The 18,292-nt window shown below is 39.1% G+C and overlaps 1 protein-coding gene across 1 annotated transcript in view; it reads left to right on the top strand.

Annotated features, from left to right (window-relative positions):
* CTNNA3 (catenin alpha 3) overlaps positions 1–18,068 on the top strand; it is a gene marked incomplete at both ends in the record, with an annotated part of 542,611 nt that extends 524,543 nt beyond the window's left edge. Inside the window, 2 exons of the mRNA XM_082309238.1 lie at positions 2,827–2,961; positions 17,781–18,068. Of these exons, the coding sequence (XP_082165364.1) occupies positions 2,827–2,961; positions 17,781–18,068 (423 nt within the window). The remainder of the gene's footprint in view (positions 1–2,826; positions 2,962–17,780) is intronic.
* Positions 18,069–18,292: the final 224 nt, after the last annotated feature.

Below are 18,292 nucleotides of genomic sequence, written 5' to 3'. Positions count from 1 at the left end.
GTAAGCAAGTGTTACTTTTACCACATGCTTCTGAGCAATACGTAGAGGCTTCCTTATGGAATATCCTCTCTACACAGCACATTTCTAACATCTGTTTATGGTTGATTTGGATATGCTATAAGGCCTGAGGCATTAATTTTTTTGTAGTGCTTTATCCTGCTTGAAGTAGTGTAGAATGTTATCTTTACCCCTGCAAATGCCTCCTCTTTGTATTGTGTTGGTCCCTGCCTTGAACGTATCATCTTGAAAAGTTTTATGGGTAAAGTACATAAAAATGAGCACACTTGGTCAGACTGTAGGTTCATTTAGGCCAATATCCTGTTGCTGAAAATAGTTAATAGTGAATATATACAGAACTCGGTGAGATAATGGTATGCGTTTCATGATACTTCTACAACATGGTCTCCCAACCTCCAGCAGCCATTCAAAAATTTACTTAACCAAACATACTTTTGATACACTTGATACATGACATAGTCCTTGATTCTTTTTTCATTGATTTGTCCAGTAATTTTTTAACCCATGTAAGCTTTTAGTATAACCATTCTGCAGCAAAGATTTCTGCAACTTAACAACACAGTGTTAAGAACTATCATCTCCTTTTGTTTTAAACTCATGCTAGTTACTTTTAATGACCTCTTTGTTTTGTATTGGAGGAAAGAATACCTGACTCCATGAAAATCTTTGTTGTCCTTTTCCTGTTTTCTTATGTGCCTTGTAGTAGGCAAGAGAGGCAAAAGATGCACCATACCTACACGGGGTAGTAAAGCTGCGGGTTGCATAATTACATTTCAAAAGTCTTTTCCTAATAATGCCTAGCATTGAGTGCTACTGAGCACCGAACCAGTGTTTTCATAGAACTATTTTAACCTCAAGGTCTTGTTCTTGAGTGGCAATTTCCCGGTCTTTGATGCATATCATCTTTAGCATTCCTAAAATGTTACACATTTCTTCTCTAATGGTATATAAGGAAGACAGTAAATGTGACTGGCCTGCCAATATTATTGTATAAGAGAGTACTACATAATAAGGTTAAAATATTCCTGTCTTTGAACTTCTTTAATTGACATTGTCGGTATCTGAAGTGGGTGAGACACTATATCAGCACCCTATCTGCCCATCTCTTTTGAGTTTTTCCAGTGGAAAAAAAAATAAATCCCAGTGTATTTAAGAAGAGAAAAAGAAAAAATTGAGGATCAAGCATCTTGTTCCAGGAAACACACCCTGTCTTGATGTAATTAGTTCTGATGCTTAAAGGGCTTACAGTTGCATTTGACTCGAAGGACAGATTAATTAAAATTAAACAAACAATGAGTATACCAGTTTTCTAAACAGTCACTGAGATACCAGTATTTAAATACTGATTTGTGCATTTCTTAAAGCGGTGCTGAATGAGGAAGAAACAAAGACATATTTTAGTGTCGTTTCCCGTAATACACTAACACTTTGACAATGTCACACATAAGAAAGAGAGGATGTCAAGACACTCTTCTATTTTTCCTCTAAATCATGCCAAAATACAGAAAACATTTTAGTAATGGATCTAGCAGAACACTTCATATTAATTAATTTAAAATTGTTCACTTTAATTTCTTCGTTACTCCTTGTTATCTTTTCCTAAGCCTAAAACACGTACTTGTTTGCTTAACCAAACATTTCTATTCTGTTGCATAGTAATGAAGAGTAGAATCGTTACACCCCCATTTTAAAAAAGTATCAAGTTTCTTCAGCAAAGCCAGTAGTTTAGGTAAAGTATTTAACGAATTAAGTAGAACTGGTGCTTTTTCCAATTTCTAGCAGGTTTTGGATGTAAATCACTACTGCACGGACCATAGTTCCATAAGACCAAAGGTTTAATAACCGTTCAAAACCATAGATGGCTGTTGCCACTGCAGCTGGTGGAAGGGTATCTTTTCTTTTTCAATCTACAAAGCTGAATACAATTTCCTATCAAAGGAGAGCGACCGTATTTATAATGTAAGTACAGCATTCAGGCTAAAAACACGGCTCTGAAAAACTGTAGGGATCTATTTCTTATTTATCATACTCGCTTTTTAGAGCTGTGATAGCACGATGGGGACTCACCATTCACCTTAAGATCCCTTTATTCTGCCAGAGCAATGAAAAGCAGCTTTAGAACAAACGTATACCAGGCCTTAGGTGTCTAGCCTGGTACTCACCTCACAGAGCAATATTTCCCCTCCAAGTACTCCAGGTATTCTGGGAGTTGACAGAAGTGAGGGTAGAAGGATGGTATTTTTATAAAAAATACTATGTTGTTGAAAATATTTAGATCAGTGAGTTTTCTGTAAGACATGCTTATTTTCCTGTTCCCATTCATACAGAAGATCTGTGGATCAAGATGAATAAATTCTGGATGGAACACAAAAAACCATATATTGCATTAGAAAATAAAGCATAATTTCATACAAATGTTAACATTGCTCTTCATTTATGTTTACAGTTGCCCACATAAGTATTACTGTTAATGTAGGTATCTTCTTAAAAAAAAAATCATAACCTCTTAGGAATTGAAGGGAAAGTAATTATTCTATACATTAAAGAATTTGTTTAGAAATATTGCTAAGGCAAGCCCAGCAGTGTTAAATAAAAAGTGAATATGGGGAAGTTAGGATTATTCTGAGCTTCTCCAATTATTTTGTTAAAAATCTTCACAAGAGGAATGAACTACGCAACCTGATGCAGCTGCAATGAAAAACAAGGCTACACTCACGTACAATTTGAATACTCTCAGTGATGTATTACCCTGATGTCTGAGACAAGTTGCTGAAATGCTTTCTTAATTGTTCTGTTCTTAATCTTCAGTGTCCAGACCAATCGTGCAAACAGGATTTGTTGGCTTACCTAGAACAGATCAAGCTGTACTCCCATCAGCTCAAAATCTGCAGTCAAGTTAAAGCAGAAATCCAGAACCTAGGTGGAGAGCTCATCATGTCTGCTGTAAGTAGAAGAATGGTATAGATTACTCTCTTAATCAAAATAGATCTTAAATATGAGCTGTGCTTCCCTGTGCTTGTGAAATGTTCCAGTGTAGCCCTGAATCTCGTTTTATTCCTCCTTGTTTTTTACACTCAGTTAACACAGAGAATCTAAGACAGGTGGTTTAAAAGGCATAGCAATCACCTGCATTTTTTTTTTTCTTTTAAATTCTCAAAACATATTATTCTTCACTGTTTTTCTGGAGTAATTTGATTTTAAAAACTGTGACCCGTTTCAAGATAGTGGTTCGTTTACTTCCATGTATGGAGTATGCACATATGTGTGTCTATACACAAAAAGAAATCCCCAGAGATGTACTTAAGACTTCAGAAGGAAAAGATGAAGGACATTCTACATCCCTACGGAAACAAAGAAAATTAAGAGCAAGGTGACTTGATTCTTGAGCAGATTTCTTGATTTTGAATTAATTTAAGAGTCATTAGCGCCGTTACAGCTAAGTATTGTTAGCCGTGGAAAAGATGCTGTTTGTGATTTTGTGGAACTTTTATGCACTTGTCCTCAGCACAGATCCGATCACGGGCATTCATATAATGCCTTCACTTTCACATATTCTTTGATTATTAGTGTTATTACCTGTAACATATGGAATTACAATTTCAAGACATAAAATCTGCTAAATGGTACAAAAAACAACTAACAAAAGCTTCCCACCCCACATTCTTACCATTTAAATACTCTCCTCTTTATGATAACTTCACATTCACATAGTCTGGAATATATATATCAGTAAAACTATTAGTACATTGTGTATGGTTTATGAACTAAATGGAAATGAACCCTCTATTGCTGATGTGAGATTTGAAACACTGATTTTTCTAGGATATTTTTGTTGGCTATTCAAACGATAATTCAGAGGCCATATTTAAACCTCTGGAATCTGCAGGTAAGTAATTTTGAATTGAATGTATACTTTCTGAAGCAAATACTTGTTTTTACTTGGGTTGTAAATTAAACAGGTTTATCTTCATTATCCGTGTCTTCTTTCTTTTTACAAGCAGTTCCATGAGCAGTGTGGGTTAATAAAGCTGGATTTCATTGTTTCGTGCCCTTTGTGCATGATGTGTCCTCTGCTATCAGTGCTCTCAACTTCCCCATGTTGTCTGTAGATTGTGTCATTGACCTCCAGGGGTCCCACACAACAGAAATCCACGTATCCCTCTGTACTTAGAGGCCTTGTTTCAGTACTTCATTCTCCCACTCAACCTGCACATAAACTGTTCACATCTTCTTTGAGTACTGGTGCTTTTTGCCCCAACTTCTGTGCTTCTAACATGCTCCCCTGATCATGATTGATTGATCGATTGATTGATCAAGCTTTGAATCCGCCATAAACCTCCCCCGAAGTCCACTATAGCTGCGCAACAAGCAGCAGTAGTGCAGATACTGACTGTGCAGTCTGTGCTGACAGGCTGCTGGCCGCCCGCTTTGGAGCCAACAAGAATTGGGCTGTCTCTGTCTTTTCTTCTCTGGGACCTCTCATTTGGGACTCTCTATACAGTCCCTCATTTTGTGAGCTGATAGATATTTATTATTTGTCTTTGGCATTCTTGTGTCTCTGTGAAATTTAGAAATCTGAGATTAGCTAACTAGTAAGTTAAAAAGTTACTGGAGGACTGACAAATGAACAAATGCACAACACAAATAGATGAACCTTATTCGCTTACAAAACTAGTTAAAAGATACAGCTTCTTGCACATCACAATTGTCCTACTTTGGCAAATTGGGATTCACATGGATCCTTGACCTACAAAAATCTGCATACCGCTTGACACATACGATCTGTAATTTTCCTGGTCCTGTTCCCATTACTGAGCACAGCTGATCGGTGGACTCACTGCAAGAAATTTTGGAAGCCTGGTTTGGTTCTTGCCCTTTTTTTCTCCTGCTGGAATGATACTCACATTGTTTTCTTTATCATTTTATTGTGTCACCCGTATGTCAGCAGTGGGAAGTACTTAATACTGGTGCAAGAATCTTAATTCTAAAAATGAAACCCCAAACTTAACTTCATTCATAATCCCAGAGGGATGACTATAGATCTTAATCCTCAAGGAAGGAGGGTCAGGACATATATTGTGTGCACCTAGAAGTTCCAGTTCAGGAAAGCAATTACTTGTTCAAATAAATGCTTAACTCAGTCCCAGTTCAAGAAACACACTTAAACAGGTGCTTAGCTTGGAGTCAGTGGAAATGAAGAACATGCTTAGAGTCCTGGCCAGTTTTGGAAGTGTTTTGTGGCGTCAAGGTGAGATGCTGTAAATTCTGGTTGTTATTCTGTTAAAGCAAACTTGGAAAATGCTCCAACAGTGATTGTATTTTTTTTTTTTTTTTAAATACAGGTGATATGGTTAGGCCTATAAAAGAGAGGAAAATTTTATAAAATTCAAAAAAAAAGTCTCACTGGTCTAACTGTCTGTTACTGGGAAGGGGAGGGCATTCATGATTGACTGGGCTCAACTGTCCCTTTTCAATTAAAATTGTGGTTATGTGAAAATACAACCAAACTAGACCGTAATGGCTTTCCTATAAGGCTTGTCCTAATTTATATGTAAATGAACTTATTTGTGTTTGACTTGCTTCAATTTTAGGAGAATATGGGAATTAAAAATATGTTGTATGGACAAAGTGAGAAGTAGAGAGGGAGAGAAATTCAGTACTGATACAAAATGGCTGATTGTTGAATTGCTTTCCTTAAAAGCTGGCGCAAATTCTGGCTTCAAAAGTCCATGTAGGGCTTTAGAATTTGATCATGTAGGGTGGCTGGCCTTGGAAAAAGTGACAGAACAAAATTCTGCGTAAGAAAGCACAGAGGTTCTCTCTCTCCCCTGCCTCTCTCTCAGACACATGCACACACACAGAAGATCTGGGAGCATAGTAAGGAAAAAAACTATGGAAAATACGCGGATCTGTGCCCTGATTATCTGTCAAGTATCTGCTCAGGCAGCTGAATTTCACTGTTCTAGCCAAAAGGGGTTTTTTAATGGTTTATGCAACACTACTAAATCTTCAGATTTTGCTCACATAAAATCAATAGCAAAGTTCTTTTTCCAAGGAGTCAGAACTGTAGCTGGAATAGGACTATATTCTCCCCAGTCCTGATCTTCTCTCATTTATCTGTTTATGCTAATAAAGAATGAGAATTGGAAAAAGAGACATCAGGTGTGATTAACGAAAAAAAGAGGGCAGGCCCTTGTAGATAGTAAAGTTTTCATTATGTATTAAGTAAAAAAATGATGGGTCTCAAAATATCTGAAACTGTATCCTTCCTCTAGATAGTGAAGACCTCCTACAGGAAAGAGTGTATTAGAAAGGGTATTAGGAAATAAACATACTTACAGGTTGCTCCCTTTTTTGCTTTCACTGTTTCCCTGCGATTTCTCTCTTTGTACCCATGTACATGCAGGCTCAAGATTGAACTACCTGATTCTTGGTCATCCCTCAGCTGTCTGTTGCTGGCTCCTTGCAGTTGCCCTCCGTTATCTCCTGTCTCCCTCACGAGCTGTGATTGATAGGTGTACACAAACAGAAGAGCTGAGGAGGAAGGCTCCTCTCCTGTGAGAAATTAGAGATTTCCACATTCAGATGGTTAATATCAGCTTCCACACTGGCAAGTCAACTTTGCTGTACAAAGTGGGAATGATTGAGCACAAGCTGATGACAGACCACAAATCCACACATAAAAGCACTGTTGTACCGATGTAAGGTGGCACTTGCAGCCACCCCACACTTCCCTTCCTCCAACAATAAGAACTGTACACAAGGATCTCAGATTTAAATTGGCCTCAAGGAATTTTAAAGTTTTTTTTTCTCAGAAGAAGTGGTTCATGAAAAGAAATCCTCTATTGAAGCCTAAAGACCAAGTCAGAGGAAAGAACAGAGTGATGAAGAGCAGAGGATGTAGTCTTATTCTATTACATATTTGTCGATCTGTAAAAGAAAGAGCTGTCTTCTTGAAATAGAGCTAAGTCACAACATCTGTCTTACCAATGCCTTCTTTTGGATGAAGCTATGGAGGAGAAAGTAAAGTAGACATAAAATGGCATTACAGATCAGTCTTATATACTACTATTTAACAGTGGTCAGCAATGCCATGGTATAAGGGCACCTCTATCTCTGTCAACAGGAAAATGGATTCTCATCCATGGAAGCACTGCACTGGTGCTGGTGACTGCCAGCATAGTTCAGTTTGGGAGTTATCCCCATGACAACGAAGAACATTATGCACATAAAAAAGTTTGTTGTAATCCACAAACACAGCTCATATAGTCATTAATTTCCTATATCATGGTATCTTCTCTAGTTGTTCTTCATCTGTCCCCCCTGTGCCCTTGTCCTTGTCTTCCCTGTAAGGCTCCTCTGACAACCTCCCCTCAAATGTTTCTTACTTAAAATTAATACCCCTGCCATCTCATTAGTGTAGCTTAAATAGGGCTGTTTGCCTGGGGCAGCTGGAATGCTTCCGGGAGTATCCAGCTGATTGATAGTCCTCCTAACTGCTCTCCTCAGTCAGTGGCTTTTTGACTTCAGGCCATATTATCTTGTAATCTCCTGCTGCAGTTCCATGGACGCCTGCCTTTCTCACTGCCCTTCCCTGAGCTCCAGTACCTTCATTCTAGTCAGTGGCACAGTAATGCCGAGAGCCCCAGTTATGGTGGTTATAAAGGGTCATGCATGGATAACGAGGGGAAGAGATGTGTCACTCATTAGCTTCTAATTCTTCACTCACTGCAGTTTTGGTTTCGTCATTCATTAAAAAATTCGTTGATCAGTATTTAGTCTTTCGTGCTCCCATAAAATACTTCTTAAATTTTTAAATAACGCATCCAGCATTGCCAGTTTGTAAACTGGACAAGTACAAATGGTGAGGATTCAGTAAGTTTTCACTAGGTGTGATTAAACAGGAAACGGACAATTGCTTCTATTAATTAGAATTAATTCTGCAGGCACAAAATAATGGAGTAACATTTGCAGTATGCAGATTGACAGTAATTGCATTCATTTATGTAGATAATCTGATAATTCATTGGCAAGTACTGCACAATGATAGGCTTGCACGTTGACAGCTTGCTTTTTTCCCAACAGTGGCTTTAAATAAAGAGAATTATATCACAGGGCAGAAAAATTAACATATCTTATATGTGAGCATTGCGGTCACTTGTGCCAGGCAATTCTGTTTCATGCTATTTATAGTCATTATCTTCTTGTATTTCATTTTATATTGTATTTGGCAAGGGAGACAAAGCTTTTTGGCCTTAAAAAGGAAACAGAAATCTGGAAGAGTTAGTTCTCAGAGTTCCAGTATCACAGAATTTGATGAATGGCATGGAAAAGATCTCTCAGGTTAGCCAGCCTTACCTGTGCACTGAAGGCTGTTTCGCTCTATTTTTCTTGCAAATGTCTCATTTATCTTGGACTCTTCGTGTTGGAAGCTCAAGAACCAGACTTACTTAAACAGTGACATAAGTCCACTTTTGTGCCAAATGTAGGTGCTTTAATACTTTTAACTTCATGCTTCAAGGCTGGATTTAAATGTCCATTTCACTTACCGAGCTACCACTGAGTTCCCATGCCAGTTAAATCAAAAGTTGCCTGCACGATATTGCTAAGAGCATGTTTCAGCTTTGAAGGCCATACCGCATGGAGTCAAACCTATAAGCTAGCGTGTGGAAAAATACATGGTAGGGGATCTGGAGCTGCCACCAGGCCTTTGGCTGACACAGTTCCAATCCTTGGATAACCATACCCCAGGAAAATCATGTCTCAGCCAGCATGCGAGGACTGTGGCAGCTGGCAGGCTGCTCAACGCCTTCGTTACAGTTGGAGGTTTTCAGTTACTGCTAGAGAGGAGCCAGGCAGCAAGAGCTGGCATCTTGCTGAAGTCTTTAAGAGCTGCTCTTTTGGCAGGGGAGGGGACGGGGAGCAGTGCATTTCAGGTCCTTTTAGGGCTTCTGTTTGGGTTTGCTTTTTCCTCCTAAAATAGAAGTCAAGATGGGCAGAACGGCTTCTTAGCTGCAGCTCCTGTAGGACTGGAGAATGGGAGCAAAGGGCTAAGCAGCAAGCTGGCAATCATATGGAAATATTGGCTACTGTAACAGCACACTTGATTTATTTATTATAGATAGACAGTTGGTTCCACTGTCTTCAGTACCACTGTCATGCTTTTACTGCTGTGCGACCTTCAGTGAAAAAACTTCTCTTTTGCTTTGCTTTAAGTCCATAGCTGCTGTTCTGACAAAGCTGATGCCTGCGTGTGCCAGAGGCACACCTACTGCTCCTTGTTCAGCCAGTTTGTTTCTCCTTGCTGCTATTTCTCCATGTCATTGGGAACGTGTAGTTCAGTTTGTTTGAACTAATGGTGGAAGGCTATTTGTAGGGCTTTACGCTATGCATAAAATTACTTCTTATTTCACCATTTGATTCTGAAAATAACAAAAAGCTAATTTTCTAAAAGTTGACATTAACCCCTAAGAGTTGGTATATTGTTTTAATTTTGTTTTTACTGAGAGTTGACAGAAATGTTTCGCCTTTTTTTTTTTTTTTTTTTTTTATATATGTAATAACACTACATCTTTCACTGCTTTTGCCTAGTGTATGCTGGTAGGTGCATGTATAGAAAACTCCTGGCCTTTGGAAGCAGAGCAAGGGATATGTTTTTTCCTGTTAATTACTTACAGACAGCTCAGTTGCTATTGCTTTCTAAACTGCATCTACCAAGAAGAACTAATTTAACGCAGCAAGAAGTATTACTGGTAATGTGCACTACAAGACAGTTAACTTTTCCTAATAATAATTACTTTGCTAATTAGCAAAATCAGGATGTATTTTATAGTTCTTAGCCTCAGTGCATGTAAAAGATTCTTGCAGCAAGCACTCTCTTTCTTCACAAACTAAAGCAACTGATGGAAACAGCAAGGAAAGGATTTATATTAAACCATTATTCTCTTTTTCTCAAGGATCTGTTTTTCAAATCAGCGTTTCCTTTTTTAAAACCTTTTGCAAGTGAAAGCAGCAGTACTTGGGAGGGACTGAGCTAACCGCCTGTCTAAGCATATGTGCCATTATGGTGTTTCAGGGAAACGGTGTTACAGTACTTACGTAAGTTGTTTATCATTTAACTTGGACACAGGGCCTGGTCTAATTATAGGACTCAGTTTCAGTTCTTTGAATCTTACATAGCCTGAAGCAGATTCTGGTAATGGTTAGTTATTCAGTTCATTAGATTCAATTTCCCCACCTGAAAAATGGGTAAAACACAGAACAAACCCCAGATCCCTTGAGCTGTATAATATAATCACTAGATAGACAGACAGACATAGATAACCAACGGAATAGCCACATTTTTAGGAAAACTCAGCTCATTGAAAATAAACACCCCCAGATGACCCACCCAAATGGTGAGGCAGATTTCCCAAGGCCAGTTCCACAAATCAGGATGAAATCTCTCCAATATCCCAGAAGGAGAGCATGGCAAAGCAGAGGTGGGCAAAAGGCAAGGGAGCAGTTTCCAGTAACGGGAAAAAAAGAATGGCAATGGGAAGTCTCCCTTTGGCTTATTTGATACATAACCTGTACTGGGATTGAATCCGTGAAGGGTTTTAGGTATCATCTGGAACTTCTGTGAAGAAACGTGGTAGTTAATGAAGCACTTCCAACTCTTGAACTTTTTCCTGTGCTTTCTTGAACACCCATCTTCTAGTGTCACTGTTACACTAAGATCTACGCTTTCATTAAAATGAAATTACCACTACTGTGGGTGGAGAAAAAACTGTGGAAATATAAACGTCCTCAGCTCAGAAAACAAGGCAGGTAACTAGTGTTAACATCCTGGCCCAGGCCAAGGAAAACTCTGATGTCTCTAACAGTCAGGATTTCACTCTTTAATAATTTACCTGTTTGGATTGTTCTGCTCCTTTTCATCTTAAGGGATTAAATCACTTCATTTTATATAGCAATCTTACTGAAAGAACCATAAAATAATTCATAACAGCAAATTGTTACACACAGTAAAAAAGTGGGAAGAAAATGGAAAGCACAATGTAGTAAGTACTCCTTACCTTAAATGCATCACTACTCAGAAGGTCACTGCTCTTCATGGACATGTAGAATTCATGTTATTTTCAGAAGTAGCTGTCAAAGAAATAAAAATTCAGTCTTAGTCTCTCAGTATAATGTAACAAAGAAAATCTGCTTCTAGGAATGTATTTAAACATAGCAGTTCAATTAAGATAAATTTTTAATAACTGACCTTGTATCCAAAAGAATTTTAAGTTCAGACTTCAAATATTGATTAAAGAACTGTGTATTTGATACTAAATTCTTAGTTTTCACCTGTATAGAACATGAAACTCTGGTTGAACTGTAACTAGGACTTGGGAGACTGTAAAGAGCCAATTGATAAATCTGTGCTCAAATAGTAAAATTTCAGTTCCCTGCAGAAATATTAATGCTCACAGCAGACCAATCCCGAGTATCACAACTGGGGTTCTAGCAGACTTGCACGTTACATATCAAGAAATGTTTTGTGAGTATTGTTTTGCATAGTCTCTTATAGATTTATTCCAGAAGGCAATTGTCTGCCAATTCTTTATGTCAAAGAGACAGCGTCTGCAAATCTACGTGAAGAATGTGAGTGGGAGACTGACTGACTGACTTACATGCTTTGAGAATAAGGAAATTCTGTATTTGTTTAACTGCTACAGAAACAACTCCTACTGACACATGACAAGGCAAGCATTTCTTTGAACAGAAAACACTTTGACAGAGAAAGAGTTTCTTTAAATTCTAAGTCATGATTTTCTTAATCATTCTGAATGTTAAATAACTGACCATATCAGTCATTATATTGTTAAACTTCTTATAGTAATAGATTACTACTATTGCCAAGACATAAAATTATTTTACAAAAAAGTGAAAAATATAATGCACGTAAACAAATTGAAAATGAAGTTTCAAAATTCATTTTTTTCTGAACTCCCTTTTCTTCAGCTTTGTTATTCAATGGAGAGTTTCCTTACTTGCACACAAGACTTATTACAGAGGAGGAGTGCAAGTGTTGGAGATGAGGGAGAGTTGATTTCAGCATGAGTGCTGCCAGTCTCATTTTTGTTGATGGTGGGGTTTGGGTGATTGTGGTGTTTGTTTGGGTTTTTTTAAATTACTATCTTCAGGTCTCTATCTTCTGTGTTTCGCCACAATATGAAGTTACAGTGGTTATAGAATCATTCGGTATTCCGTTTGCAATGGAAACAAAGTACTAATGCTCACAGGACAGAGGACATATTTAAATGAGGAAAGATATGGTAAGGGATGCTTTTCCTAAATCTTTTAATGAATTACTGTCTTGACTGACACAGTCAGACCTGTGAAATGTAGAGGCTGGAATGTCGTGTCTCCATGGAAGGTGCTGAAAGAGCAAAAGTGCGAGTTGCACAAAAATAAAACGGCTTTTAGTTTGGGGCTGGCTGGGTTTTTTTGTTTTGCTAGTGAATCTTTATGTACCGCTTGCTATACATTGAACAGTTTGCAGCTACATCTCTCTAAATGAAATGATCTTAAATGCTCAATGAATATTTTATCAGTCTTTCATTTATGCCAAGTTTCATTTCATCAGTTTTCCTAGATATGTTATGAGACCTTGAAAAGCCTGCTGAATGTCTGAGATAAAAGCATCCAAGTGAAGGCAGTCCTTGAGTACGTTAAGATTTATAGAAGAACAATAGATGTACACCAAACTCTACAATGTTACTGGCATTGAAGTATAAACCAAGCTGTTCTCTAGAGACAAAAAAAGATAAAATGTATGGCCTGATTATTACCATCTGTAGTACCTGTCCAAGAACATCTTCTAAAAGCTTCTCCAAAATTTTGAATGCCGTTAAGAAATACCTTCCCCCCCCGCCAACATCCACATTTTCTGTATAGAAGTAAGACTAGTGTGAGATGCATACAGAAAACTGCGAGGGAATCAGACACTGCAAATCACGTGGACAGCCTAAAGGGCAGCATTTAGTAACATTTCATTGCCTATGCAGAGATGTCAAGGGCAAAGTAAAAGTAATGGTGAGTGCTGCCTGCCCTGCCATACACCACCTCCCCCCCGCTCCCCCGCCACCACGGTAACTGCAGCAAACACCCTAATTTAAACAGCCTTCAGGGTAGCCAGGGTGTCTGCTTTTCAGCAGGGAGGCACACAGCAGGTCTTTTTTTATATTTTTGTTTTAGGTATCTGTTTCAGCAAGCCTGTTTGTATCTTAGGGCATCTTTTGTAGAGCTTAAATAAAACGGCAGATATTCAGTTCCACTGGCATGGCAAGGGGGCAGCCGCTCCAGTTTGGTACAGCTGTACAACTGGGTTTATAATTCAGTCTTTGGATTTTTAGCATTTAAAATGCCAGAGTTGATAGGTGTCCACTGCCCAGAGCTCGTGTCAAACGATGAGGCTAACATGCCACATATTGGTTTGTAGTTACAACCTCATCAAAATTAGACCCATGAAGTTTATTTATTACTCATTTATAGTAGATAGATATGATTATAGTTTAAGAAATAAAAATACAGTTTTCGTGATCACAGTGGTGTGGTGTAGGAGCTGTGGACTGTTCCACAGCTACAGCCATTTTGTGAATGGCTACAGATGCCAGAATGAGGTGATAACTAACTGTTCGGTTTCCACAGGAGAGGAAAGGCAAGTAAATCGTAACAGTCTCCTGATAGGATTCCATTTCATTATCCATATTTCACAGTATAAACTAGAGTCACAGTAAAAACTGGATGAAGTTTTGGGACAACCTTCTATCCTGCCTCGATGCTGCTACCAATTTCTTCTACAAGCTCTTTCCCTTCCATGGAAACAGATCGATTTTCTCCCCACTCCAGAGCAGCAGTCACTAGACCTGCCACTGCCAGCCCAGCCCAGCTTGCTGCCCAGCTCGCCATCCTCCTGGCATGGCTCTAACTCCAGGCAGCTTTAAAAAAGTTGAAGGATTAAAGACACTGAAGTCACTGAGAAACTGCAGGGAAAAACCTGCCCCTTAAGCCCATACACTTTCTGCCATAGAAACAAAACTATCTTTTCCTTTGCCCCCTCCGGCGCACAGCACACAGCAGCTTCATAGTGGTGTTACTACACAGCCAATGCTAGAAAAGTGAGTGTGTACAATGCCACCAGTGTTGACCACTGGGGGAAAAAAACCAGATTATTCAAAGCTCTGAAGAAGCTGTCGGGCTCATGGTGTTGTCAGCTGTTCTAGAAAAGAACAGATAATTAAAATTGTGTGTGTGCACATGTGTGCACGTGTGTCTGTGTATAATTAATCCTCCGGTTAGTTAGCATGAAAGAAAAAAGTTCATATGAAACTTTGTCTCTCTCTCTCTTCTTCTCATTCCTTCTACCCAAATAATCTATATTGTGACAGTGAGTATCCAGCAGTTTGAAGTTTAGACAGGACATCAGTTCATCTGCCAGTAAGCTAATGCTACAGCACTAGTCAGCCTCCCTAGAAGAAGGGATACGCTGGGGATTGAAGTGTATCGGGAGTCTAATGACAAGGCCTCTGAGCAGAACACCTCACTGACAGCCTGGAAGTTTATAAAATGTTTGGATTAAAAGCAGCATTTGAAATAAGCTTTAGGCTTGGAGGTCACCATGTGCTTTGAACTTCAAATCATATCACAAAAACTATGTTGTACTGCTAAACCTAGCAGACTGGCTAGGCAGCCTGCTTCCCTAAAGTTAACAGCCCCAAATATACCTACCATCTTATGTTAAAATACCGCCATGCAAAGATTACATGACTATTATAAACTGGAAATCCTTTCTAAAAAGCTCACTTGCTGCAGCAAGGAATGAACTTTAGAGGCCATCTGGTAAATTTTACACCTTTTCTTAGCATACAGAGATCATTTTGGTTTGCCATCACACATATGTGTGCATTCAACCAGTCCGCTAAGTATATTAACTTTGGGGGGGGGAGAATTGGTACGGGTTTTTTGGCACGTTCAGAGAGAAGCAGTAAATGTGATATTAACTGGAGGGGTTTTTTTCTGCCACTTACTTCAGAGGAGTTGCCAAAAATGCAACTAAATCTAGCCCCTTGGCTGCATTTTTATTATTGCCTTATTTGCATTTGCGCGGATGTATATAGTGTGTTACACAGTCAACACGAATACACATCATAACACACTCCTCTCATCTGATCAATTCATTTGACGTGGCAAAGGGGAGAAGACCTTGACCCTTTCCTAACCACTCAGTTTGCAAATCTGCATATTGCAAAAGAGTATGTGGTTAGGCTGGATGACAAAGCTGAAGATCATTCTCCCACAAAAACCGATGGCCCTTTTAGAGAACTGGCTTCATTGCTTTTACACAAGACAAATGCTTCAACAAAGAGGTTGTTTAGAAGTTGAAATGCAGGCTCTCCAGTTACCTAGAGTAATCCTCCTATTTTTACATCCAAACCACAGTGGGCTTCCTCAGTGTTAGCATTTAGGCAAGCAACAGATATTCCTGAACCATGTGCTTTGAGTATGTAAGTGTGTGCGCTCATACTCTTACATTCTCTGTGTGTGTACACACACGTTTACACGCATACTCTCTAGAAAATAGACCATCTCGCATTTGAAGTTCATCTGTGCTCCTAAAACCAATACTGTTCTCATCCTGGCACACTGATGTAAATTTGACTTTTAACACTCCTCTTCCCTGTTTTGGGGAGGGTGTCATAAAATGACAGGTAGAATGTATCTATTTATTAAATAATATTTATAATAACAAATATTTCTAAATAACTCTATAAAATATTAAATAATACTAAAATAAATAATAAATATGTAAAACAGGGCTTTATTAAAGGCATTCAGACTGGCGATTCCTTTCCAAATTGAAATTGTCAGCCTTGCAATTAAATAGGAGTGTAGTATCTTCTTTGAAGATAAAAAGCTACTCATTTAGGTCACTGAGATGATTTATGCCCTATATTTGTCCCTAGTAGTTCTTCAGTGTACTATGACAACAGCCAAGGTACCTGGAGTTGAAGGGGGAAGACAGCCTTTATTTCAAGCAAATAAATCCAAAAGAAATTTAATGGTACAAAAAGCACTGTGCTCAAAATGAAATATGGCATCATTCAGCTTTTAGCCAACCCTGTAAAAAAAATTTTCCATATGACTAAAACTAAAATCATAAACGTTTCACCTAAAATGGTGTCATTTTTTCCTGTTTGAGTGCACTGGATGTGTGGTGATACCTTCTGAAGTGCCCAGGGTGGCATACAATGCCTAACATTAGACGCAGCTGTAGCAAACATACACCGAGCAATTCTCCGCTCTTGGACTTTAAGACCAGAAGACGTGGAAGGACACCCCCGTACACACACGCACGCGCTCCCCCCACACACCCAGTTCCTCCCCTTCTGAGTGTTTGTTGTCCCTATCAATTCTGAAAGGATGAGCCTGAGCCTTATCGGTCTGTGTTTTGAGAGCATGAGCAATGAGAAAAAGGTTGAAGTAATACTGATTGGCCAATTACAGGCATCAGTACTTTTGCCAGTGTTGGCCTTTTGTCAAATACTTGTGCTTATTCTTGGTTTTGTCAAGCCACAGCCCCCGAGATAGGTGCTCCCCACCAGAGTAGAAACTCCGTTCTGCATACAGCCTGCTTGAAGTCTCTTTCTGGAGCATGTTGGACCAGATCTATGCCTAGAGTTTGAGAGTAAGATTCACTGGGGGGGTTAAGACAGAATAAAAATGCCTCTACTCAACACACATCATAGAATCCTATTTGCTATTCGCACAGTGCAGCGTTGGTAAGTCAGTCGGCCTCTGGCTAGGCTGCCACAGTCACTGGGGCTGAGGAGGTGACTAAGACAGTGAAGTGTCCCCAGCACTCTCTGCTTTCAGCCCACAGACGCTGCGCAGCCTGCAGGCCTCAAATGTAGGAAGGGAGCAGTGCAATCAGTGAGTTTGCTTGTATTACGCTACAGAGCAGTATGCGGAGGCAACTTGCTTGTTAAAGCTGCCATTTTTGTTCCAGTTAGCAGATTTTCAGTTTGAATTAAGTGCACCAGTTCCTGTTCCCATGAGTATTGATGGAAAATGGCTTTGCTTTAACGCTTGTATGCCTATGTAGTATGCTATTGAAGACAGTAGTAGGTGATAGGGATTAGTTTGTTACGCATTCTGCCTCTTAGGTTGGCACTCCTTAAACAGTTTGAGAGGCCACACAGTCACTGCAATTTGTGTGCTGTCCCGCTCTTAATTACCCTTAGAAATCTTGGCCGCTGAGAGGGGGTTCAGGAGCTCTGACAAAGCCAGCCACTTCATAGTATCCCGGCATTGCTCAGGAGCGTGTGTGGGAGCCTGGAATGGGACAGGAGCAGCTGGAGACTTTGCCTAGTGCGGATACAAAGGAAATAACGGGTCACATTTTCATAGCTCTTCTTTGAGGTGGTTTCATTGCCTGTCAGTAGCAATTGCAATGAGACCCTGCAGACAAGCATCATGAATTCACGATTAAAAAAAGAAAACAACAAACATTATCTACATAAGCATTTATATTCCACCAGCACAAATGTCTATGTATCACTTCAAATCTGAGTAGTGGAACATGAATACAATGATCGAACACACCAAAGGAAAAAAAAGAAATCAGGGTTTGGTATGTTAGTCTTTCTTACTTTTTAACTGTTGTTTATTCCTGAGCATATTGTGATTAAAAGCAGACTGGCTTCCTAGGCTAACGTTTCTGTTTCTTATTACAGCTGGATAGCGTCACTTCGCTAATTCAGGCTGCCAAAAATTTAATGAATGCTGTGGTGCAGACAGTGAAGATGTCCTATATTGCATCCACAAAGATTATCAAGATTCAGAGTCCTACTGGCCCACGACATCCTGTTGTGATGTGGAGAATGAAGGCTCCAGAGAAGAAGCCCCTAATTAAAAGAGAGAAGCCAGAAGAAATCTATGCAGCTGTCAGAAAAGGTTCTGCAAAGAAGAGAATCCATCCTGTTCAAGTCATGAGTGAATTTAGAGGCAGAGAAATAGTCTAATATTCTGCCACTTCTTGTGTTCCTATATTGAATTTCTAGTGATTTTTCATCTTTTCCCTCACTTATTTAATAATTATATATGTTAATGTGTTGCTTTTCTCTAAATCTGTAAGATAACACTTGCTTAAATTATTTGAAAATGCTGTTGGATTAATTAGCAGTTGAAAGAAATACCCATTTTCTTGCAGTGACAAACTATCATGTCTTTATACTGGCATGCTTTC

This window comes from Platalea leucorodia, assembly GCF_965183815.1.
Source record: "Platalea leucorodia genome assembly, chromosome: 4".
NCBI classification, from domain to species: domain Eukaryota; kingdom Metazoa; phylum Chordata; class Aves; order Pelecaniformes; family Threskiornithidae; genus Platalea; species Platalea leucorodia.
Note: the sequence above shows the minus strand (reverse complement) of the source record. Positions and strands in the feature narration are given on the sequence as shown.